The 24,636-nt window shown below is 40.8% G+C and overlaps 1 protein-coding gene across 1 annotated transcript in view; it reads right to left on the minus strand.

The window, feature by feature from the left end:
- Window positions 1-4,122, minus strand: part of TAFA1 (TAFA chemokine like family member 1) — a 223,865-nt gene extending 219,743 nt beyond the window's left edge. The window contains exons 1-2 of the mRNA XM_061455773.1: window positions 3,052-4,122; window positions 874-994 (exon numbers count right to left, since the gene is read on the minus strand). Of these exons, the coding sequence (XP_061311757.1) occupies window positions 874-991 (118 nt within the window). The 5' untranslated portion in view covers window positions 992-994; window positions 3,052-4,122. The remainder of the gene's footprint in view (window positions 1-873; window positions 995-3,051) is intronic.
- Between the last annotated feature and the right edge of the window lie 20,514 nt (window positions 4,123-24,636).

Raw genomic sequence — 24,636 nt, forward strand, 5'->3', positions numbered from 1 at the left:
TCCATCTTTCATTTCTAAAGCTCCTAAAACTTGTCCCCTATTTGGATCCAAATTTGTTAACATTCTTGGCCCATCTGATTTTAACCTTAATATGCTGACTCCTCAATTTTTAACACGGCAAGATATTCTTCAAAAGCGTAATTATCAGTTGAAAAAGTTATACAATCCATCTATATTAATAAAAACACAATAAAACTCCTAATGTGCAGTCTCTGTGGATCACAACAGTCAAAGTGAGCTGCAATCTCCACTGTTAACCTGTGGGATTTATTCTGACTTTACAGGCGTTTACTCCGTTGGAAGACAGTCCCAAATTCTCCTCTGGGCTATACTTCTGCAAGCCCATTTTTATGGGTAAGCTTGAGAACCTTAGAGTAACTGTGCTTCTTGTCTATGCCAAGGTAAATGACTGACCGCCAGTAAACCCTAGTGACTATGAGCAAGATTTGGTGCCAGTATTTTAAGTAACAAATCCATGTCCAGCCTGGGTCAGGTAACTGCAAAGTTAATCAACCTGTGCTGTCACAATGTCTTTCCAACTTATAAAATCATTCCAGACCTGCACAAAATTGGGAGAAGCAAAGACAGAAGAAAGGACAGAGAAAGAGACAGAGAAACTTAACGGTTATCCAAAATGGGATTCCTGTGTTGGGAAATCATTAGAAGGTGATGTTAAAGGATGAATATTCCAACATCATACTGGCAAAGCACAACATGTTAGACAACCAAAAAGAGATGCTGTGCAATACGAAGGCAAGCAATTCATAAAAGTTAAAAGGATTTTACAATTATTCAATCATTTATCAAGACAGACATGAGCACAGGCAGAGAGCCTGCAATCTTATGGCATCCCACAGCTGATCTCAGTCCTACCTGGTCTGTGCAGGTGATGCTGCTGGAAAGTGTGATGGAGGGACCCCTGACAGAGCAGCATTGCACAGGCACTTATCCACAAATACAGGACCCAGGACATTGCAGAGACCACTGCCATTCTCTAAACAAAATATTAGACAGACATTATTATCCAATGCCTTACAGTACACAGAATAGTCAGCTTCCATTACAACAGTATTTTCAGTTGTTTTCCTTTTTCAGTCCTTTTGCCTAAATGTCTTTTGTGTCAGTTATTATTCCCCCTTGCAGGATATACTTGTCATACAACTAAGGTCATGTCCAAAAAGGATGGCTGAGGTAACAAGATGTCAACACAGGAGCCTAGATAACTTTAATAATTCAGTGCTAAAAAACCAAAACTCTAATGATCCGAGGACTAAAAAACAAAGCAAATAGAAGGCTGGAAAACATTCCCACACTGCTCCATAGCTGAACTTATAAGGGAGTTAAAAACTAAAAATACAACTAAAATCACAGGAAGCTGAAAAAAGATGATGCCCAGCCTGTATCAGAACTATTTTAAACACACTACAGATATGCATACAGCATCCTCAGATGGCAGAGATGCATTTCAAAAACACTCCAAGAATGGAAGGCAAATACTGACCCAGAAGGTAAGTTTGTTTTTTACTTTTAAAAACATTAATTTTTAATCATGACGTTGTCTGCTAAACAAAGTAATTGTTTCTCAGAATTATGTTCTCATCCCCAGATGAAATCAGCTTCCTTTTGTTTGACCTGTGCACATAAAGGGACTGGAGCACAGCCAGACTGAATTTCAGATGTATCGTATAGAAAACTTGATCTTTTCATAAAGCACATCATGTCAAAATTTCAACAGTATTCCTATAGCAAAAGGAAAGAGCAATTTCTTTTTCTCCAGGCGCTGGCATGCTTTGACATCCAGCATAGACAACTGTGGGTTTCATGCCTGTATTCATTATTGTACTGTCTAAATTTCCCTTTTACTTTTTAACTTCAACAGCTCTTTCCTCAGTGCCTGCAAGGATCCGGAGTTTTGCAAGGCTCAGCTACGCTACATATCGTCCAGTTCCCTTAACAACACGTTCTGCTCCATTTCATATTGCCAAATTAATCAAACTTCAGGCACTCTCCTTACTCAGCCAATGACAGGATGCCGGTTTCTATCTAGTAATCCAATCAGCTGAACATCATTTTCAGAGAGCAAGAAAGACTTTGAAAGATTAAATCTCTCACAGAGAAAAATCATGTCTTCACACAAAAATTGAAACAATAAGAAGTCTGTATGTGCTATATCGGGGGGTTCTGCATTAAGGAGATTAACAATAGTAAAGAATGACATACAGTGGTTATAAGCTATATGCACATAAAATAGTCTTTTGCCTCGATTTTAAAGCAGCACATAGTCTTTGGGAAGCTTTTTTTAGTCTAATTGCTTGAAAAGAACCACATAAACTGACAAGAATAATTAACAGAAAATACCAAAACATTATCCTATCAGCATGAGGCTCTTCCTTTCTCTGTACCGAGTGTTTGAAACACTGCTTAACGTATAATTAATTTCCAACTGTTTACTTTGCACTGTACAGTGTAGTTTTCCTCCTCTCCTTTTAGACCTATTTATCTTGCAAAATAGATTCAATCCCCTCAGATCAGGGAGCTCCCAGTAGGCTTCCCATGTCTTCAGGAATTAATGCCTTCTTGTCCTACTTGGTGCTCTCATGCTTTTTATATAAGGGAAAAGAGAAAGCCGACTCTCACATAGGGACATTTCAGGTATTCAGCTTATTTAACCTGAACTTTAGAACACGGCAAAGCAAAGCCAAACTTCTGCAGTCTGCTAAATGATCCTGTGTCTTTCCTCCAGCATCATATTCTCAGCCACATGGACAGCAGACTTACTCAGCCCACTCAGGCTTTATTATTAGCACCCTGTCTTTTTTTGTTATTTTAAATAAAAATCTCTCAAACTACATATTTCAAGCTACCTTTGCTCAAAACCCAGCATTTCTTACAAGCATTTCTTTATGCACTTGTCAGAGAACTATCACATACACTTCTACACACAGATCATCATCGCTAGTAAAGAAACATAGCAGTGACTATTCCTCCACCTATTATCTGATGAGTTCCAGATATGCCTTCTGCATCTTAAATCCTAAAGAAGCTCCTTACCTGAGTAATCCAACCAAGAGCAGAGCACTCTATTAGTGTTCATCGGAATGATCTAACACTTTTTTAAATCCATCTGTATCACAATAAGGGGTTTTAATCGCTTCCCAATAATCTTCTTTATCAGGATTAAAAAAAAAAAAGAAAAGATTTTTTTTTCGTTACAAATCCTGTTTCCAGAGTAAAGGAGACATCTGAGCTCTCAGACTCTGCCGTCAGAAAAGTGGCCAAGGTTTGAGGGGTGGAAACCTTCTCATTTTCACCTTTAAATCATCTCCTAGCATCACCTTCTGCTCGATGAGACCTTTGAAGTGATCTTGAGATAATATGCAGCTTCCAGGGTACTTAAGGACGAGGAGCAGTTTATGTTTAAGGACAGAGCAGCCTCACTCCAGCGCGGGCAGTGCAGAGTAAGGCAGCGGTACGTACGCGGCTATACGACGCTGTAAGTACCGGAGCCTATTTCAATACATGCCTGCTCGGGAAAGTATCACATGCCTTAAAGCGACACAGCCCCTCAGTGGAAGCCCCAGCCTGGCACTCCGCTAATAGCCAGGGTTTAGCAGCCGGAGCTGTATTTGAGCACCGGCACTCAGACTTTGCACACAGGAGCCGCTGGTTTCGTCTGCGAGGAGCAGGTATGAATGGGCAGAGGAGGGTGGCAGAGCGCTGGTGGGAAGGCAAAGGACTAAACACCCAATGAGCTGGCTGGGAGATGCGTGATTTCTGCCGGCGGAGGCTTTATTCCCCGGGCGTTGTTCTTGCACTTACTCGCAAGAAGCAAATGAGACTGAACGGGGAGGGGTGGTGCAGGGAAAGTGCAACAAAACACACGGGAGAGGCAGGGAACGGCAGGAGACTCCTACATGTTCCCATGGGCTTTCCAACAGCTTGCCACAACTCTGAAATCTTTCCTTCCAAGTCCATTTCTGACGCATCTCGGCAGACAATGGGGAGAAGAGCACCTCCTAAGTGCTAAAGCTCAGATTATTTATTACAGTTATTTCTTATTCGCATTTTAAGTGGCTATTTACAGGAATGGAATAGTTTCCTCTCCCTCCTGTACCATATGTAATTATTTTTTTTTCGAGAGCCACTGTATAGACTTAATACATACTATCCTCTTGTGTTACAGCTCCCAGCTCTGCCTGCAAAAGAAGGCAGGCTTAGAGACAAAACAGAAACTTCCATTTTAAGAGCCCAGGGCGGATGCTGTAACACAATGTGGGAGACTTTTTTCCTCCACTGATAACCTGTGGTAGAAGGACGTACTATGTTCCCTGCTTATGAGCTCTAGACTCCAAACCAATAGCAATAATACCCTTACTTTCAAGTACTTCCTTCTCAGCACCTAAGGACACATATTTCAGGAGTCTCTAAGAGGTGCAATGAGTTTATCTGACAGACCATACACTCCTTAGGAGCCACTGCATTTTATTGGGTAATACATACTAAGAGATTGGCCCTGCAGACCGACATTACACTGCTTTTTGGCAGTGCACCTGAGCAGCTCTTTATTACAGCCATAAAGCAGTAAAGCAATTGGGAGGAGGGTGTGACAAAATGACATTGGAGAGCACTGATGAGTGGCCCCTCCACAGGCCACTACTGTAGCATGGATCCCATCAGGTCCCCGAGTAGTGCTGGGATGAAGAGTGTGGCTCAGGGCAAGCCCCATGGTGACCAGATATGCTTTCAAGAGGTCAATTATTTTTCTAGGTGCTTTGTATGGAAGCACACAGCACAAGCATGGTTTGGGATATGTTCCAGTTAATAAAGGTTTTCTTGTTTTTCCCAAGAATCCGCTACACTCTGGAAGAAGGCCAAGAACAGGGACAGTTGCTGCTACTTTCTGCCCTTCACAAGGTTTAGTAGCATCCAAAGAAGCTGACAAGAGGCAACCAACATACACCAAGTACCATGAAGTACTACGTGCAAGTAACCTCTTTGGGAGGCTTTCTGCAGCACCTCAAAGGGGCAGGTGATGGGAGTTTACTTTACAATAACACCTGTTTAACAAGGTATGTTCCTTTTACAACTCATGGGGAAACTATGAAGGAAAAGGTATGGAGTGGGAAGGTGTGAGGAAAGAGGGGCCTCAAGAAGCAAATAAAATCTTCTAGGAAACTGAAAGCCTTGTGGACAGCAGGAGGAATCAGACAAATTGTGAGCACGCACCTTGGCAGAGTAGGCAGAGACAGATTTATGCAAGATACAGATTTATGTAAGGTACAGCAGAACTGTCACTCTGCCAAGAACTGCTAACTCCCAACTCCATGAGGCTAATGCCACTGTAACCCCTGACAGATGCTGCTATTGCTCAGGACAAGCTCTGCACAAACAGGACATGTTGCTTCTGCAGGGTAAGGGGGAGATCAGAGGAACAGAAGAGACTATTAAAGAGACTGTGCTTGCTACCTTTTCCCTGTCCTGCCTCCCAGCATCAGACAGGAACAGAGGAGTCCTTGGCAAATCTTGCAGAAGCATCTTCACACCTGCTTTGATGTCTTTGCTGCCAATTTTAAGTTTCAGTGGACCAATGAAACATGAAACAGCTCCTCTTATCCTGCTTTGAGCTGGGCACAGTGTCATCTTCACCTGATGCTTTGGGGCTTTACTTAGCCTCCTCACTTCAGGTGTCACTGGCTTTGACAGGAAGGGCATGATGCTTTACATGTGCCCATGGGTTCATGTGTTGAATGCAGGGCTACTAACATTGACACATTGGAAAAAGACAAAAAGGAAGGAAAAATAAGGTAGTAGTGAACAGTCTGCAGACTTCAAAATCCTTTCTCATGGAAAGAGAAGGCTGAAAGTAGTCTGTCTCTAGGAAGAAGGGAGATTGGACCAAAGGTTGGGCAGCTCCTGCCAGCACTGGGACAGGATGGGTCCAGGCTGTGCAGAAGAGCAAAACAGACTTTGGGTTATGCGGTCTATGCCTGGGTGCCGGTAAGTGAAGCATCAAAAGGAGGTGTTTTCACCTCCACTCTGGTGCTTGGTGGCAGCCGGAAGGACAGAGACTAGGACCTGAGCTCTCCCTGTCACAGAGAATGGAAAACTGCTCCAATTGAAAGACTCCATGGGGTTGCTGGCAGGATTGCCAAAACCAGACCATTACATCAGCATGATACTTTCAAGGTGAAGGTATTTTCCAAGGGGTCATGAGGCATCAAACCGCCTTTGAGAAAGACTGCCTCACGCAAGACAACTGTATTCACAAGGAGAACAACCTTTTTCTCCTGGTTCCACCATTCATCTAGAGATGCCAACCGAAGGACAAAAATAGGCAAATAAAAATAAATGCTCCTTACTGCCTGAACCTCTATTTATCACAATTCCTTGTGAGGAGAGCATATGCAACTCGGGCAGACTCATGCAGACAGCAGATTGGTACTTGCACCCAAATAAGGGCCTCTGGCCTCTACTATCTGCATGCTGCCTCCTCTGCCTCTCTCCTCCACCCCCATAGGCACCCCTTCTCCATGTAGAGATTTAACAAGACAAATCCCAGGCGCTGTTTTGCAGGGTCTAAAGAAGGCTCATCACCTTTGAAATGCAAAGCTCATTAGCTCTAGTGCTCCTGGGACAATGAAGCTTTGCTTTCAACAGACTGTGTTCTCCATCCCCTCCAGCTGCTTCCACCCACCCTACAAAGCTCTTTCCCATAGAGCCAAACTCAGATTGGCTGCTGCCTGGGCAACAGGCAGTGCACATTGCAGCTCCACAATACCTACATGTTCCTACCCCAGATGAGCCAGGTGTAGCCTAAAAGCAAGTTTTACCTTACTGCCACTGAATGCCAAGTTATGGACCCTCTTTTGTCTTATGCCCACAAGATTCGTGGAAATTTTTTTTAAAGTATGAGAACAGAAGCTTTGCTTGGCCCTGTAGCCTGCCCACAGCTTGTCTTCCATTGAAAACCAGCCCACATGGAAAGCCAGCAGCTGAGCATGTGAAGATTGATTGATCTGCCTACATGTTGCCTGAACAGCAACCACAAAGCCCAGAGTAAAACAAGCCAACCAGCAACCTTTATCCAGAGCCCTAAGCCTCCCTATGTGTTTCCAGCTCTTGGTTTCTTTCCCCAGTGGTACAGGGAGCACAAACATTAAAGCATGATTCTTCCAGTACAAGAAAGAGCACATAGATCTTTGTGTTTCCTAGAAATCAGCTTTTCCCAGACAAACACTTATATGCCACATTAAGCGCATAGAAGTTCGTCAATGTTTGATGTTTTACATGCACATCCCCAGTTGTCAGCCAGATGCTCACAGTGGTGATCCACTTCCTTACTAACATTTGATACACAGCCAGGAAAAGCCTCCCTGCCCTGAGACTCCTCAGTGCCCACCACTTTTCTTCATCTCTTGAAGGAGGCCTGGTCCAATCTCAGTGACTGAACTGAACCCATTTCCTTTCCTTATGTCTTCTCTAACAGCATTAAATCCTGTAGCCTGTATTGTCAGGCTTTCTTCTCCTTTAGCTTTCCCAGTGGCAAAACAAGATGCACTGATTTGTCTAGAGGCAACCATGCTCACCATGAAAAGCTCAGCTAGAAGGCTGAATCATTTTTTCATGAAGGAAACACTTCAAAGAAATACTTGGTGATTTGTCTGCCTGTGACCACAGCCTCTGCCGGCCAAACACAAAGACTGCACACACCAAAAGCCTGAAGAAGTAGATCTGAACAACGCGTGCACGGAAATTATTTCCCATGGGAGCCCAGGGACTGGCTCATACATTTTTTTGTCCCACTTCAAAATACAGGATCCTGGGAGATTTTTTTCCATTTCCAGCATAGTGCAGCTATGGATGTACTGGAGGCCAGCCAAGGATACAGCAACATCAGGGAACAGCACAACACACCCAGTGGAGAAGCTCTGCTTGCTGAATCTGATGGCTCCTTCCCACCTTGTTATCCGATGCCACATCACCACAATATCTCTCTCCCTGCTACCACCCCAGCCTTGCTTGGCAGGTTTCGTCAGCCATCCACCACCCCAGAACATACAGGGAAGATGCAACCAGCAAGATGATGGCATAGCCACAGCCATTAGAAAAGCCAACAAGAACAAAGCAAGCCACAACAGCGCTGTAAGTAGCTCGTATACTGAAAACCAGTGAAACCTTCTCCTTGCTTTTGTCAGTATGCAGACTTGTTATTTAAATATAACAAGTCTGCATATTGACAAAAGCAGGGAGAAGTGAGAACAGAGCACAAAAGGAAAGGTTTTCACAGGTCTTTCACCCAGCCTACCTTAAAGATGGTGCTATTGTTTGTTAAAGGGATGTCTGGTCTCCACAATTACTGTGTTTGGGAGGCAATGATTCTGCTTCTTGCAGTTTTTCCATGCCTGAGAGGAGAGAAAAGAGAGAGGGGGAAAGAACACATCTATATTTGTCAAGCAAGTTTATATCAAAAAGTTTGTCCCAGTTATTTTTAAAGTATGTAGGACAACGCACAGAAAAAAATCTCAACCCTTATCTGTAACTTGCCATTAGCCAACAAGATCAGTACTTGCTAAGGATTAACCAAATTATCTGTGCAGTACATTGTTATCATGCAACAAAGCTTCAATAGCGCTCGATATATTCAAAATATAAACATAAAACATAACCTTCAGATCATGGAGACAAGTTGTTTGTTTAGCTTCAATTCAGAGATACCAAAAAGCAAAGCAATCAAACTTTAAAAAACCATGGTGTTCTTGTCAAGTAGTGATATTGTTCGCCTTTATCAGATATATATTAGCTGGAGAGATCATCCTGATCTGAAAATCCAGAATCTTAGCATTGATACTTCTATTTAGCACAAACTCGAGAGCCTTCAGCCCAGGCATCCTCATGTTAGCCTGGTTGCACCCATTACTTTAAATACTATTGAAATACTCCTAGTTTCAGAACAGACTATTACTACCGTCAGTTTGCAGTTGCCTTTCCAAACAAGCTAAAACCACATTACACACCAAGACCCACCTACAGGAAACAAATCATGAGCCAAAGCTGCATGAACTGAAAACTGGTACTTCTACAGTCAGACAGGACACTGGGTATTTAATTTAGCCATTGCAGTATATCAGTCCTCAAGCATAGGTTCAGCATTTACTTCCTCTGCTGAAAGTCAATTTTGACACAAAAGTACAAGCGTTTGCAGTAGTCACAACATAAATAAATCCAACAGAAACGACATAATTGAGACACTCTGGGAAGCAAATTCACTATGGTGAGTTCAGACATGGTTGCTGGGCAGTTTTCACTCCCTCTAGGCTTGCTATGTTCTTATCTTTCAGTTAAGCTTAGCAAACAATAGAGCTCCATTATCCACAGATAATAAAAAAAAGAGGCTTCAGCAGCAACTAAAGTAAATTCCTTCTGTCCAAGTTGGCATATTTCAGACATCATCATAGAAACAGAGCTATCTAAAGAACAGATTCCTCCCTATAGCACTGCAGCAAGTCACCCCCATCTCGATACTGCATCTTCTTCTCAGCTCCACTGTGGCAGACTCTCCCCCAGCCCAACCAACTTCCCACCTCCTCCTTGCATACGGAAAATAGTAGGAAAAGTACGCAGAAATCATAGCAAAAACGCTACCACAAAGAGCAAAGCTCAAAAATACACCAGCCCTTTCCTGGCTACCCGCAATCCCTCACATCACCAAGAAAAGAAAACCTCCCCAACACACCATGAACACAACCAGGAACCCACTTCTCCAACACCAAAAGTCTAGTTCCAAACCACCTACCTTAAACAGTAACGTGAGCTCACAGTCAGGCTTAGCTCCTTTCTGCCTTCCCATAACTCAGAAACATCTTTCTATATTTTCAGCTGCATTCCCCACTTCTAGAGCAAACACCACCATAACCCAACCCCACACACCCCACCTCCCTCACCACATTGGGAACTAAACTCAAGCCACCTGAGCCTTTTAAGTGTTCACAATCCAGCACAGCTCAAAAAGACTATCAGGTGCAAAGCATATCTTGGTTACAGTAAATCCCAGTGACAAGGCACAATCAGGCTGATTTGGGAAACATGCCAGATGCTTGTGCTGTGTGCTAGGGAAGCATGGAGCTCAGCTCTGAGCTTAATGCTCCTCTTGGCTGTGAAATGTCTGGGTGCTCCAGTACACATCAAATACACATCCTGGCACAGCACACCACCCTGTGCTCAGAAGCATCTTTTAGAACGAAAGCTTTGGCTGGTACCTCTGCAAAAAACAAATGCAAGGAGCCAATTCAGCTCTGCAGTGCTGCACTTCTGGTCTTTATAACTCCAGGTGCTACCCTGAAAATAACACTTTGAAGTCTACTAACTCTGCATTGGCTTCAGCTGCAGAGGAAATCTCAGCTGTTACATTACACCACGGTATTGACCAAATAGCTTATTTGCAAACCTGTGTATTTACTTCTACTTTATCAGAAAGAAAGCCAGTGGTGGAAAAAAAAAACCATTATCAAGAGGTTTCTTTGCTACTTACCCCCTGCAATGTGAATTCCTATAATGGAATCATTATATGGTCTTAAATTATATGTAAATATACTACTTCTAAAATGCCCTGGTTTCTGCAGGAACACAGAGTGGCCTCAACACACCCATTTTAGCATGCTTGGAGATCCTCATGTTAGAGGTGCTACCTAGGGAACATTTGGTTACGGATGGAACACAAATACTGTACTCTAGATCCTAGAGTTTGTAGGAAAATCTTTGAAAAAGCAGACAATTTCTGACTTTAGCTATGTTCATAAAAACAGAACCAAAACCACCAACAAGTAGAAAGCAACAGAAAAGGCATTTAGATTTGGGAAAGCTCTCCCACTGAAACACACAAAAGAAGTGAGAATCGTCATGACTATGTGATGCACAACAGCCAATACTGCCCTGATGCCATCACTTTAACAAACATCTTAAGATTTAATTCCTTGTCACAGCTATGGGCTTTGTCGCTGTTTAAGAATAACACTTCAGGCACTCTATTCCGCACGTCACCTACTTGTTTGCAGGGCTGGGCTTCAGTCAGAGCCCCCTGTGCTGTACTAGTGCTGGAAATGGTTCGTTTCTGAGCAAGGAATTAGTGCATGAAATGAGCATGGAGAAAAAAAATCATATACTGTTCTGCCTTTGCTTCAGAACAGGTTGGCTGATTGACAGCAAACCCTATATAATAATTCCTTCCAGGCAGATGGCAAGATCATGATTTGCTCTTCAGTTGCAATTTTCTACTGCCTCTCACAAGCAACCTAGCTGCATGATCTACCCATAATAAGGGTCTGGTCTGTTTTATGTGTGTTTATATGCTCACATCAAAACATATGGATTAATATTGTGACTAGCTCTTGTATTCCATTTTGTAAAATTTTGCCTTGAACTTGCCTCCAACATCTCCAAGCTGATCGTATGTAGATAATAGCTCCAGAAATCCACACACAAAAGCAACTTGTAAATTCCTGCATCACCCCTGACAGACAATATTCTTTTGAATGCTCGCGTAGGTGTTGAAAATCTTGCCATACATCCTGAGCTCTCTCAGCACATATTGTTTTTAGGCTGCCATCTGCTAATGCACAGTTCCACCCTAAGAGAGATGCAGGATCCAGTCTGTTCTGTTGTCAGGTTTACTCTTTCATTTCTTCCAATTCCCAAGGGTCAGATTCTGTCATTCTTAACCCTGACTGTAGTTAAGAAGTTCAAGAGACCCATTCACACCACTGCTAATTTTCAGTGATAACATCAATTGAACACACATCCAGGCATTTGCTTTAATGAGCCAGAGCAATACTTCACGTGGTGTCTGTCCCTGGAAGCAGATTCATTTGTTTGTGTGTCACCTGCTATGCACCTAGAGAGGTGCAGGGCCCATCAGGAACTTCTGAAGCACTCATTTCCCGTGTATACTAAAAGCAAGTGTATTAAGTTGGCAGCAGGGGAAAAAGACAACTCCCAGATAAATAACGTGGGTAACATCTTGTACAAAGCAAGCCATGCACATCACAGTGCAGAATGTCAGGATCTAATTATCATAGTAAATAAGGAATGATGAACATTATACTTGACTGATTCTGTTCTTCACTGAAACTGTCAGCAGTGTGCTTTTTCTTACTGCTGATTTTGCTTCACTAGCAAGCACATTAGCAAAATTTATAAGATGATATTTAATTCTATTTATTTTTGGTTAGAAACCAAATTTATAAGGGATAATTTAGGTGAAGTTTGCTGTGCAGGATCCATCAGTGAAATATACTGGAAGGTACAAATTTCATTCTAGGAAACTGAGGAATATGTTATCACATGCCAACTGAAATGTATCTGCTTTAATCCTTTTTTTACATTCCTCTTCTCCCACACATCCCTTTTGCCACCCCACCTTCTTCTTAGGTTCTCAAAGATTTTGTTGTCATTTGTTTCTGAATAAAATACTAGGCCCTTTTGGCATTCTAGGCGCTGTACATCAAATTGTTGTTCATGTCACACCGTGACTTCTGTGCACCAAGCAGAGAAGTCAGAATAAGAGCATACACAATGGCACAGAAATCCTTCCCATATTGCTTGCCAAGCATGAAAGTGCATAAAGGAGGACCAAGAAAAGAAAATACAGATTGGAAAACGAAAATATAATGGGATGTATGTTTAAAGGAGGCACAAACTATTAGTTTTGCTTTTTTTCCAGCTTATACAGCAATCCTCTCATTCCCTAAATGGTACAAAAATGGTTTGATAGGCTTAAGTTACATGTTTTCCTGGATTTTAGTAACCAAGGTAAGCCACAAAAATCTTTTCCATTGAAAATAAGAATTCTTTTTACATTTAAGGAACAGTAGTAGTTTTTGTTTCTTCTATCTCTGCTCCAGCTAAAGGTTGCAACTGCCTTTTTACAAGCTTTTAGTTGCTAGAAGTATAAACACTCTCTTCAAAGTATGACAGATGAATTCTTGTGCAATGAAATATATTATCTTTCAGAGATCCTGAAAGCAGCTAATAGATTTTCAGGAAAATGCTGAAAATAGGCTTAATGTTTCATAAATACAGATATTTATGCAATCTGGAATAAAATTCTACCACAAGCAGAAGGCTAGGCCCTACTTACGATATCAAATCCTTCTTTTGACAGTTTGCATGGGTCTTTAATGGACATGGGGCCATTTGCTGGCCTTCTCAATCTTACCTGATACAGTCATCATAGCTTAATTTTAAATATGAATCATTTTCCAGGCAGTGTAATACCCACTTGGCTCCTCCTTCCATTTCCCCACAGGGGGTTGAAAAATGTTAAACTGTTCTCTTCACAATTAAATTCATGAAACACTTAAATTCTATGGCAGCCAGACACCAAGGAACAGGAAAATCATTTCATCTCATAATGTTTTAGAGCCCCTAGGCAAATGTAAACAGTGTATGCTGTGATAGAGGAAGGATTTATTGCTGCTGCTGAACAGAGAATCTACTGATTTATTTCTAATTCCAGTATGGTTTTGAGGGTAATTTATTTATTCCAGAATTTTGGTGGAATTATGATTTAGGAAGTTTGAACACTCCAGACCCATTTGTGTGAAATGCATTTTGAACAAAAAGATACAGAACCAAATCAATCCATATTGAACTAACACTGTCCTGTAACACTGAATCATTATCGCACTCAGTTTCCTGCCAGAGCATAGAAAGGTGTTTGAGCTCTCTCACATATCACAGTTTCTGTAGTCCAAGTAGCATTTAATAGGCCACCACTGGCGGTGCTGCTAAAGCAAGTTTAAGCTTAGGCAGAAAAGTGTCTAAGCCACTTTTATATTCTTGCAAATATTTTACTCAAGATTAGTTTCATTGATTTTGCTGAGAAAAACAGCACTAATCTCTGCATGGAATTGCTGTTTCAACCATTTATTTATATATGACTCAGAATGACAAAGGTTACCATTTTGAGTCTATATGTCTCTGTTAGTATATCAAATTCATAGAAGCATTAGTAAAAGTATGACTTTATGTCATGCCACTTAGCTTTATAGGAAGCACTTAGCTCTACTGGAGTGCACTCCTCTGCTTCAGCTGTACTCAGCAGCCTTGGGAACTGTTTGGAACACTAAAGGAGATTAAACTCGGCTTCACAGTAGAAGTCAAGCCACAGGTCTTCAACACCAGCTAGCAGTGTATGTGTCAGCCATCCATGCACCAGACATCTGCCTCTGGATATCCAAGCTCCAGCAGTGCTCTGTCATCATGTGTCCTCCTTTTTGGCCTGTCCAACCTGCTGGCTTCTACTGCGATCTATGGGTTAATAATTTGGGCAGAAGCCACCTCCTTTATTTCTGCATCTGTAAGTTCCAGCATCAGCAGAAAGCTGAGCTGTGACTACAGCTCATGGCCATGCAGCTGCACAGCTAAAGAAAATGATATGGGGTCAGAATCTGGTCATCACCCTATTGACAATTCTTCATTTATGTCTCCACTAAAAGATACCTGCATATTAACCAGGTAATTCAAAATTATTTTTGTTCTCTTCTTACCCTCTGTGCTGCTTTAGTAAAGCCAATGGCAAACAGCAGACTTGTTTAAACAAATGCATCATTTCTGAATTTCTCTTCAAAGATGCCCCAGAAAGCGCTCCAGAATATCTGTTAAGCTGGCATCCCCCTGAGACTGCTTCAGCTCTTTGCTCTAGCTAACTTGAAGCAAGAACTTGAACCATATCTCAGATAACTGCTGTAGAGAATCAATTTTCAATTTCCTGCTGAACTTCAGATATATATTTAAATACTCAGTACTTCTGGCATCTGGAAAGAAACCAGCAATGAAATCAAATGGTCAAACTATTCATCCGATAAGGGAAAAATCCACAGTGAATCAAGCAAACAGGAGACTTGGACGCAGGCCTGAAGGGTGAATTTTCACAGCACCAGTGTATAAGATCAGTGCCGCTATCTTACTGTCTTTTTGACAAAAAATACCTAGTTACTCAATGGTAATTTTGTCTAAACTGGAATATTTCTGTGAGATTCATATTTTGTTTTAAAGGGAAAAAATAGATGAAGTTCATAATGAGGTTGAAAGTTTTGATAGTGACTTAATAAGAAATAATGTTCAGTCAAAGAAGGAGAACCTCTGCTCTTACAAGACAGATGCTGCAGAAATGCTGATCTTCCTGAAGACAAGGAAGTTTTGTCATTGTTCAAGGCCAGACTTTTATCCTAGTAACAGACTTTACACCTCAGTGTATGTTGCTATTAGGCCACAAGTCTCTCAGCTCACCTGTCTGCAGGTTTGCCTGCTTGCCTTTAGTATTCTCAATCTGCAATGTCCTTAATAATAGACAAATAAGTAAATACAGCTGAAGAAAATGTATGCTTGCATGTGAAAAGAGATACAGCACTTTTGGCTGCAGTGTTCTTTGAGCAAAACTTTAACAAATAGACCACTGTTTCCCAGGAACATTAAAATGTTATCAAGTGAGAAACAACGCTTCCTGGCTCAGCCTCTAGAAAGACCAGCAAATGCATCTTACTGCATTCAGAAGGCAAAATGTTAATTATGCTTATGAAAATCACGTTTGTGAGGATGTATTAAACTGGAATACACAAGCTAGGAAGGATGATGCCACAAAAATCACAGTCCTGCAGTTTTGTAAGGTGTTGCTGCTTTAAAGCAATCAGAACAATAAATGTCTCCCTCCCCTTTACCAACTGTTGTAAGGCTGTTTCTGAGAGCAGCTGATGGGAAGAATGAGCAAACACTTTTCTCTACAATGTTTTGAATGTAGGAACTTGTAAAATACTTCTTTGAAGTCACAGTGATTGCAAACCGAAGAGGGAAAGCCACACAAACATATTAAACCCGCATCTCTGGGAGGTTTTCTTCCCAGCTAACCTGCTCCTGCAGTTTTTCCAGACAGCTGACGTGCTGGGATCCTTCTCCAATTTGCGACGAGCCATCAGTGTCTTGCAAACAGAAAACAAAGAGAAATGACAACAGGATATCAAATATAAGCTCATCCCAATGACACTGTTCAGGAGGGAAGCAGCAAACAAAATAATAGGCAGACTGGTGACAACTTTAGAATTTTCTGAGTTTCAGAGGTGTGAGAGTTGAATTGGAAAAATTAATTGGGTTCCCGTTTTATCCTTACTCTGCAAAAATGTGTGAGCAACTATAGGCAAAAATGCCAATAGTAGTAATAGTCATTGTAATAATAATTATGACAGGAAGCCTGGAAAAAATATTAATTTGCAACGTTAGAGCTGTCCAGAACTCCTATCCGAGGGACCTTTGGAGGCTGCTTCTTGCAGAACGACAGAACATCGTTTTTAGTAGGATTTAGACACATCCGCCTGTGTGGTACCCCCACAAGGCAGCATAGCAAGGCTCCATACTCCTATGAATCTGAGGGGAAATATCAGCTGCATCCAAGGAAAAACACTGTGCCATAATGCCTTCCCCTCCATCTCTGTGCACCCTGTCTGTTGCTTTCCCTGGATTTACAGGTCATGTGGTGCCAGTGCAAATGCAAGGAAAAGAGTGGTTCTGCATGGCCAAAAGTGAGATAAGAGGGAAGAAGACCACCAGTGTTTCAGCTCAGCTTCACTCATTACAGCATCCCTAAATTTTCAAATATGTTCTGCATTTTTTTTTAACAGAAGGGTTTGGAAAGCTCAACCCTAATTCCACTCTCATGGAAATCTATAGTAAAGTTCCTATCGCTTTAGAAGAGCTAGATCTGTATCAGTGTGCTGCAAAATCTCACCCTGCTGCTGTAATGCCTCCACCTGCCTTGAAAACAGTCATACATGGAAGCTGAAAACGTCCATCTTCAGTAAGGGGTGATAACATTGACATAGGTGAAGCTTCTTTTACAGCCATCAAATAAACAGCTGTGTGGGCAGACTCTTCATTTGGAGAACAATGTAGTCTGTGTGTAGTATCATGAACTACTGAAGGGGCTTTATGCACTCCAGCCACCTCACCCTGTAAATGGGTGGCAAAATGTGGCCCAGCAGAGATCTTTTCGTGTATTAGTCCCACAGATATCAGTGGCACATAGGGGACTGACGTCATTAAGGAAAGAAATCTAGTTCAAAGCCATTTGGCTCTAAGGATAATTTAACCATCCTGGAATTGCTGAGTGATTATGTATATTTGAAAGAGAGAAAAGCAAATGCCCAGAGGCCTCTTGTTTACAATGCCGCAATTTCAAGAAGCTGCTGTGTGGTAGAATGGGTTGCTGATAACACAGGAGATAATCCAGTACGACAGTGCTATCAGTACCTGAGGAGTAATAACTGATCTGCTTCATATTTACCAAATGTACCAAGAACTCTGTATTGTGTTTACCTGATGATTAAAAGAAGCAATAAATGGAATGACTTCCTTTTAATCAGTATGTCAGCTTAAGCAGCATAATGAAATTAGTCATGGCTGAATATAGGCTTCTGAGCCAAAAGGGGCATTTCATTGCAACTTACTTCTGAAAACCATAACATCGCGGTTTCCATGGCAGGCTATTGTGTGATGCTGGCTTCCTTATTCAAACACCATATATCCAAAATTAAAACAAATGCCCTGTTTCTGTTTCATTGTACCTACTCTCCTAGCTTACAAGTTCACCAAAGTCTCAACCAACGATTCTTTTTCTTTAAGATGCATTTATTCATCATTTGTTCATGTCTACCTACATACACATGGATGATATCTGACAGTTTATCCCAGTTACCATTAATAACCATTAATGATGCTGTTGTTACGATCAAGCTGCATCAACTCACAGCCTCCCTTGCTTTCATCTAATTTTTCATTTAATTATGAAACTCAGAATGCTCTTCTTCCAAGCAAGCTTGCTTATTTAAAAGGGCAGGGATCTGTGCACTTGATTGCTTTTAGAAATCTGGTAGATGACACTATTTAGCTACTTTTACTGAGATGTGGAATACATAATGTGTTTCTTAATCCTCAAATATAAGTTATTGTCACTCCCATGGAAGCTATGGCATGTGAAAGTGTTAGACGCAAACAAATCCAAATTGAAAGAAGTAATGTTTTCCCAGTGCTGAGAAGGTTTAACAAATTCATGTAGACACTAAGGAGTATTACTAGGCTTATGTAGGGTCACGGAAAATTAGACTGGCTTTTTAAGCCATTATTACAGATCTTCTCATTGTTAGATGCTAAACTCTCTACTATTAATACAGTTTATTTTTGCTTTCGTCAGTTGGACAATGTTTGAGGTTCAATGGCATGGCTGTCTTCATATTTTTTGTTTCTTAGGTAACCATGTATTTTCCCAAACTGTAAGGGTTTGGCAGGATTTAATTTCTAACTTTAACTTTCTGGCTTCTTCCAGAAATTTGCTTTGTCTCTATTTCTGAGAAGAAAATCATCATGCAACACAGAGTGCTTATTTACCTCATTTTCCAACCAGTGCTTGATGGAATGGTGTATGTCACCAGTGCTGTAAAAACATCTATAACAAGAAAAGTATCAGTTTCTTAAAGACGTGGTGCTGAGCTCTGGCCTGATTGAGTACCACTTGAGTCAGCAGTTGTCAGAATATAAACAGGAGCACAATTGGAAGTCTGTATGTAGAGTTAGCACACATAATAGATGTCTTTCATTCATAAAGGACATTATCTTGCATTTCAACACAGTACAACAAATACGCCAGTACCCACAATTTGCTCAAAGGTGAGGAGCTGGACTGTAGAGGACGTTTCACCCAGTGCAGCTTCTTGACATTAGAGGGCTCCATAATCCGTGGAGAAATGACAGAAGTGAGTCTCATTCTGAGGTCAGTAGAGATGACACTGAAAAGAGAATTACAGACTCCTCTTGTAGCTGTGGTTTGATGGTACAGTAAATTCAACTTTTGAAGCTTCTGAAGTCAAAAGCACCACAGCTGAAAATGTGAAGAGCTGGTCTGCTGTAAAATCACTCTACTAGCTCATATTGGTTCAGAAAGTTTGAGTGGGGTTTGATTTTCCCAAGAGTAGACCACATCTCATGGATCCCTCTCTTGTATGATGATGGATCTGATATTATACAGTTGTCATCTATCTTCTCAGGACTCTGAAAAACCTGGCATACACTGTCTATCAGGGAGATCCTGTTAAGGAGACACAAATGCAGGGAGTGTCCATGCATGATAGAGATTAAACCTATATCATCTAAACTTGGCTATAGCAATTGCAGAGACACAGCTGCATGCCATGTTTGCCTTCCATCAATGTCAGAGCTCTAGAAGGAGCCATCAGCACAACAGCATGACACCAGGCAAGGGAGCATGTAGTCAGAAAGCCTGGGAATAGTGCATGTTAGGAAGGGAAAGTCAGAGAAGCTTCTGAGACAACAAAGAAGAAAACCAGGTTGGACGATGGACTCACAAGCCACTTCTTGATGCCCCACTGGATAAAGACAGTGTAGAGTGTGTTTTCCAGTATCCCACTTTACATCCATAAAGATTCTTGCACTCAGGCTAGAACCTGGATTAAATATTTCTGGGTTCTTTTGGCATAACTGATAAGATAGCATGCCTTTTCTGTTTCCTATTGCTATCAGCAATATGAGAAGTAATGTGCACCTTAATGGCTTAGTGGCTACAGCACATACCTCTACACCTCTACTTCTGCACAGGTACACCTAGAATAGTATAATACCACTCACATGACATATGGTACAACAGGTAGCAGTTACTCGTCGTTATCGTGCAGAAATCATCATAGGTTCATTCTATTCTTGTCCTGTCATGCTGAGGGAGACACTTCTGCAACCATCACTGAATGCCACACAGCAGATGTGCCTTCAAGAAGCCTCTGTCTTTGCACAGAGCTGAGCATATCTATAAAGAATCACCTGCAGAAAACTTGCATCATGAATGTGAGAGCTTATCCTTGTAATAAGGTAATTATTGTGGAATAAGAACAAATATTTGAATGCCATTGTCCCATCTTTATGGCTTAATCTATTACCAAAGAATACTTTTTAAATATTTTCAATGCCCAGACTTCAGAAAGAGCTTTTACATGTAATGTCATAGCCTTTACAAAGTGCTACTTGTCTTTGTTGCACTTCAAAGAGCCTAATCCTAAAGATACCTTCCTAAGGAATAAATATGCTCATGAGTTGAACTAACCCTGTTCTATGGAGGATAAAAGAGCTTTTCCAGGCAGTGCTTGTACAGTTCCAAGCCTGAAAAAGTGAACTAGCTCTTTATTGAGGCAGTCATTTATAGAGGTGTTTCATTTAAGCCATGTGCCCTTACACACTCTACCTCATCAGCCCTTCTTTGCTGCATAAGTGGCTACAGCAGGGGCAAGCTGGTTGACTGACTTCCCAGAGGCTACAAAAGAAATCAGTATCATGGAGAGAATTAAAACTCCCATTTTCCTATGCTCAGGGAAGGTTTTCTATAATTAATGATTGATATATGGGTGTAGCTTTCCTGAGAAATACTGCAAGAGGTTGGATTATTTTGGTAGGAAGGGTGAGATTGTTACAAAACCCATCATTTCCTAAAAGGCAATCAGGCACAGCTGGCTGAAGAAAATTTCATTCTGTGCATTTTTGGCCTTCTCCTCATACATGGACCATGTTTTTCTCAAATGCTGCAGGCACAATTTAGCCACTTTCTGGAATTTTTCTGGAAATTGACTCATAATTTAGTCGATTTCTGGAAAACAGTGCAAATAATTATTTTACTAGTCAGCAACAAAGACAGTATAAAGAGGAGAAAAAGTAATGTTCAGAGTACGGCCACCAGCAAAGTGTGGAAAATCTCAGTATCTTTTTCCAAGCTATGGAGCTGGACACTCCAAGTTCAGCACTTGCAAAGTGTGTGTACCCAAGATAGAAAGAAAATTCCCACTGCGAAAGGCAGTGTCTGCTTTAGAAGCAAATGTGTGAAATTTACACCAGCTGAGGAGCTGGTACTTGTTGAATTTATTGAGCTTGAACCAAATAGCACTGTAACCAATGCAGAAAAAGGAAAGGGAAAAAAAAAGAAGAAACCCCTTCACTTCAGCACCTTACAGACCAGACTTGCTGTGTGTGGACTCCTTTGGGACATGGCTATCAGCAGCCTTCAAACCATGACCATCTGATTAATACAAAGATACCAACTCATTCTTGGTTTGCTGAAGAATCCCGTAAGTAATATAAGTGGCATATATTTGGGCACAAAACTGCTATGAAAAGCCTAAAGATTTATATACCTGAAACAAAGTTCTCTCCAGAAAATTGTGGGGTGAGAGGGAGTAAATTTTCTCTTTCGCATCTGCATCTGCAGTGTATTGTGCCTGCTACCCAAATCACAGATCAATAATATTCTGGCAAGATGATTCCTCATTGTGCTTCATTTGGAAATAAATTCCTGTAACACGGAGAGGCAGCTGCAGGGGGAGAGCAAATAAAGCCTCAGTATTTCCTTATGACAGTTGAAATTTCTGCCGAATTTCTAATTTTCTGTCTGCATCTGATGGGTCACTGATTTAAATAAATTAAAGACATAAATCACATAAAAAATGGAAGTGAGAGACTATTTTTTCACTTTATATTTATAAAGTGCATTTATTTCACAGTGGTTTAGGGCCTCAGCTGTTGTTATATTAAGATAGCTTCTTCCTTGGGATTTCTCTGTGCCTGGTTCCCAGAATCATAAGCTACCCATTTCAGTAGAATAGGGGATCTGTGTTAGCTAGGATACAGCTGACTTTCCTGCCCAAATTCCACCATACAGCAATATGCCCCCCAACACCTCCACCTGACAAGAAATGCCCTTTCTCTGATGACCCAGATATCCAGACTCCCATTGATTTACTTTTGGCAGCCAGTCTTACCATGGACTTTACCAGAGCACAACTGGAACTGAATCCAAAATAGTGCAGCAGTAAGAGATGCTATATCAAACACTGGGAAAAATCTGGGATAAATACAGTTATTGATAAGGTTTACAGGGACCATCTGTGGCTGGAAAACTGAGTTTTCCCAATGCTCTCCAAGAAGCCGGCAAGGTACCTGAGGTTCCTGAGCTAGTGTTGAGTGCTGTTTGCACATCTCTGAGCTTGCAGCAGCTTTCCAGATTCTCTGCAGAGCCATAGCCCATTTGCATGAGCCCCAACAGCCAACTGAGGAGTGCCAGACTGGGTGGAAAATGCACAGAATTAAGTATTCTAAAGATGCAGATGTGACTACCATCTTCTCTAGCTCGCAATGCAGCCTTGCAAAGAAAGCAAACTGTCAATGACACATCTGCTCACACTTCTCCATTTATTAAATTTGAAACAAAATTTTGACAGCAATAAAGCAGAAGGAGCAGTTGTGTGTTTGTATTAAAACATCATTTGGATAAGCAATAACCAGTGATTGGTGTAAAGGAACATCTGTGATATTATCCTGTTATTTTTGTTTGAGTCATGTCATGCCTGAGAAAAGCAAAGAAAGAAGAAAAAACAGGAATGAAATTATCACATGTGGTGGTTCAAATTTAGCTTTGTTAAAGGCACAACTCCTTTACATTTTCCAGTGCAATTCTTATTGAATTAAGATAAAGACATCTGTCTTCTCTATAGAATCAAATGCACATTCTGGTATTTTGGTTTGACTATGATTCATGCTCCTAAACCATTTTTTGGTGATTAGTTTTTAATCCCAAATTGATAAATTCCTGCTAACACAATAATGTTAACATTAAGATCCAAGCCTCTGTGAGCCCTTAATCTGAATCTCCCTTGTTAGTACCAATGGGGTTTATTTTGCCTGTGAGAAAAATAATTAACTATAGCTGAAAACAAGGCTGAGATGAAAAGGCCGATAGGAAAGATACAATTTTTTAAAGATAAAGCATGTTAGTCTTTTGTTAGGTAATAACAAAGTCACTTTGGTTATTAGTATCCACTACACAAAGACCGAGGAAATTTATTCTAGCCACAGAAAAAGCACTTCCACTGGTGTATAAAAGCAAATATTTTCTTCGTGTGTGCCAGGGGGGGTGAGAGAGGGAAAAGCTTAAAAGCATTTGTAGGACTTTCAGCTCATCATAGTTTATGTCAGGCAAAAAAGTGATAAAAGATGTTGATTTTATTAATAATTTATATAGAAGCAGTATTTATAGCCTGCTCACTGTGTGGTAAATTGAAGGTCCACAGTAATAAACAACTCATTAGAAACACTAGGCATTAGAATTGTATAAATGTACAGAAAACTGGTCACAGCTACATGTAAATCATTAAAGCTCTTTGAAGGACTATATGTGCATTTATACAGGTATCTCTTCCTCCTGGAAGGAACATCCATTTCCCTCACATCTCTCTAGGGCACGCTGCCCGCTCCATTATTCCTGTCACCAAAGGGTATTCACAACTGGCAGCAATGGTCCCCGAGGACCAGTAGGAAGCTGACCAGTGTGTGTGATCTGAACTGTGCTCATGCTTGACCCCCCGCAGTTCAGTTTCTAGATATTACTTCAAATGTTTCTTTTAAAAAATCCATTCTTTATAATTAATATGAGAAAGCATCTATTTACTGCCTTTAACTGAGGTTAATGAGAGGTGAGTGTTGGGTCTACACTTTTGATCTTAGTCCAGTAGTAAAAAAAAAATAACCTTTTTTTTTTTTAAATGAAAACTTAACTGATTGATAGCAAAATTTCTCAGCAGGAATTTCTATGGTGAATGAAAGAAAAAAGTTCTCAGTTACAGGCACAATCTTCTTCTTAGCATATCTAATCTCTGTGTCCTAATGGCAGTTTATGAATGATGCTTCTGTTCCACATTATAAACATTTTGTCATACATTTTGGCAGAGCTTTTTCACTGCTTTCCCTGGTTATTTTTGCGATATTAAATCATTATTACAGGGGCTGCAAACCAGGGCCAGTATCTAGTTCCATCCCCAACTTCCACTGGAAAATTGTTCTCACCACTTACTTGATGTCGCCAGCAAAATTTCTTAGCTGACAGTGATTTATAAAGGTAACGTTTCCTACATGATAAAATTCTGAAAAGATCAGATGTTGAGGGTGATGTCAAAGTTACCTAAAGTGTAAGCTGAAACAATTCATTTAAGGCCCAATGCTGTAATGCTCACATTGATCAAATTTTTACTACTGCTTACAATAAAGAGTTCCTTGATTTTATGCATAGGTGATTATTATTAAAAGACTGTCTTTGAAAAGCTTTCTCTGTACACATTAGATCAATAACCTGTCCAAGAAGCAAGGAGCTGTGGAAATGAGTTATAGAGGGAACTGTGAAGATAAATTATATGGAATAATTAAATAAAAAAGCGTGTGTGTGATTGACAGGAAGAAGACATTTTGTGAATATCTGGTCGATGTTTTAATGCATTTTTTTTATTCTTAAAAGATACCAAAAAATTCAGATTAGGCCTTTCCATTACTGTGTTTTTGATACCTTTCTTAATTAAATCTAGTCTCAAGGGAAGGACTTGTTTGTGATTCTATATTGTACGCAGGACTGCTTAGAGAAGGCCAGAAAAAAACATCAGCAAAGATATGAGAAAGACACTGGTACATTGCACTCTCCTGGTGCAAAGGCAAAGGAAGCAGAAAATAAGTGCCAATAACTTATAAAGGACTTGTAGCAGATGGCACAGGCTAGAA

The sequence above is a fragment of the Pezoporus flaviventris genome, unplaced genomic scaffold (assembly GCF_033815535.1).
Source record: "Pezoporus flaviventris isolate CSIRO_AGI_PZ_B2104156 unplaced genomic scaffold, CSIRO_AGI_Pfla_v1 ptg000021l, whole genome shotgun sequence".
Classification (NCBI taxonomy): domain Eukaryota; kingdom Metazoa; phylum Chordata; class Aves; order Psittaciformes; family Psittacidae; genus Pezoporus; species Pezoporus flaviventris.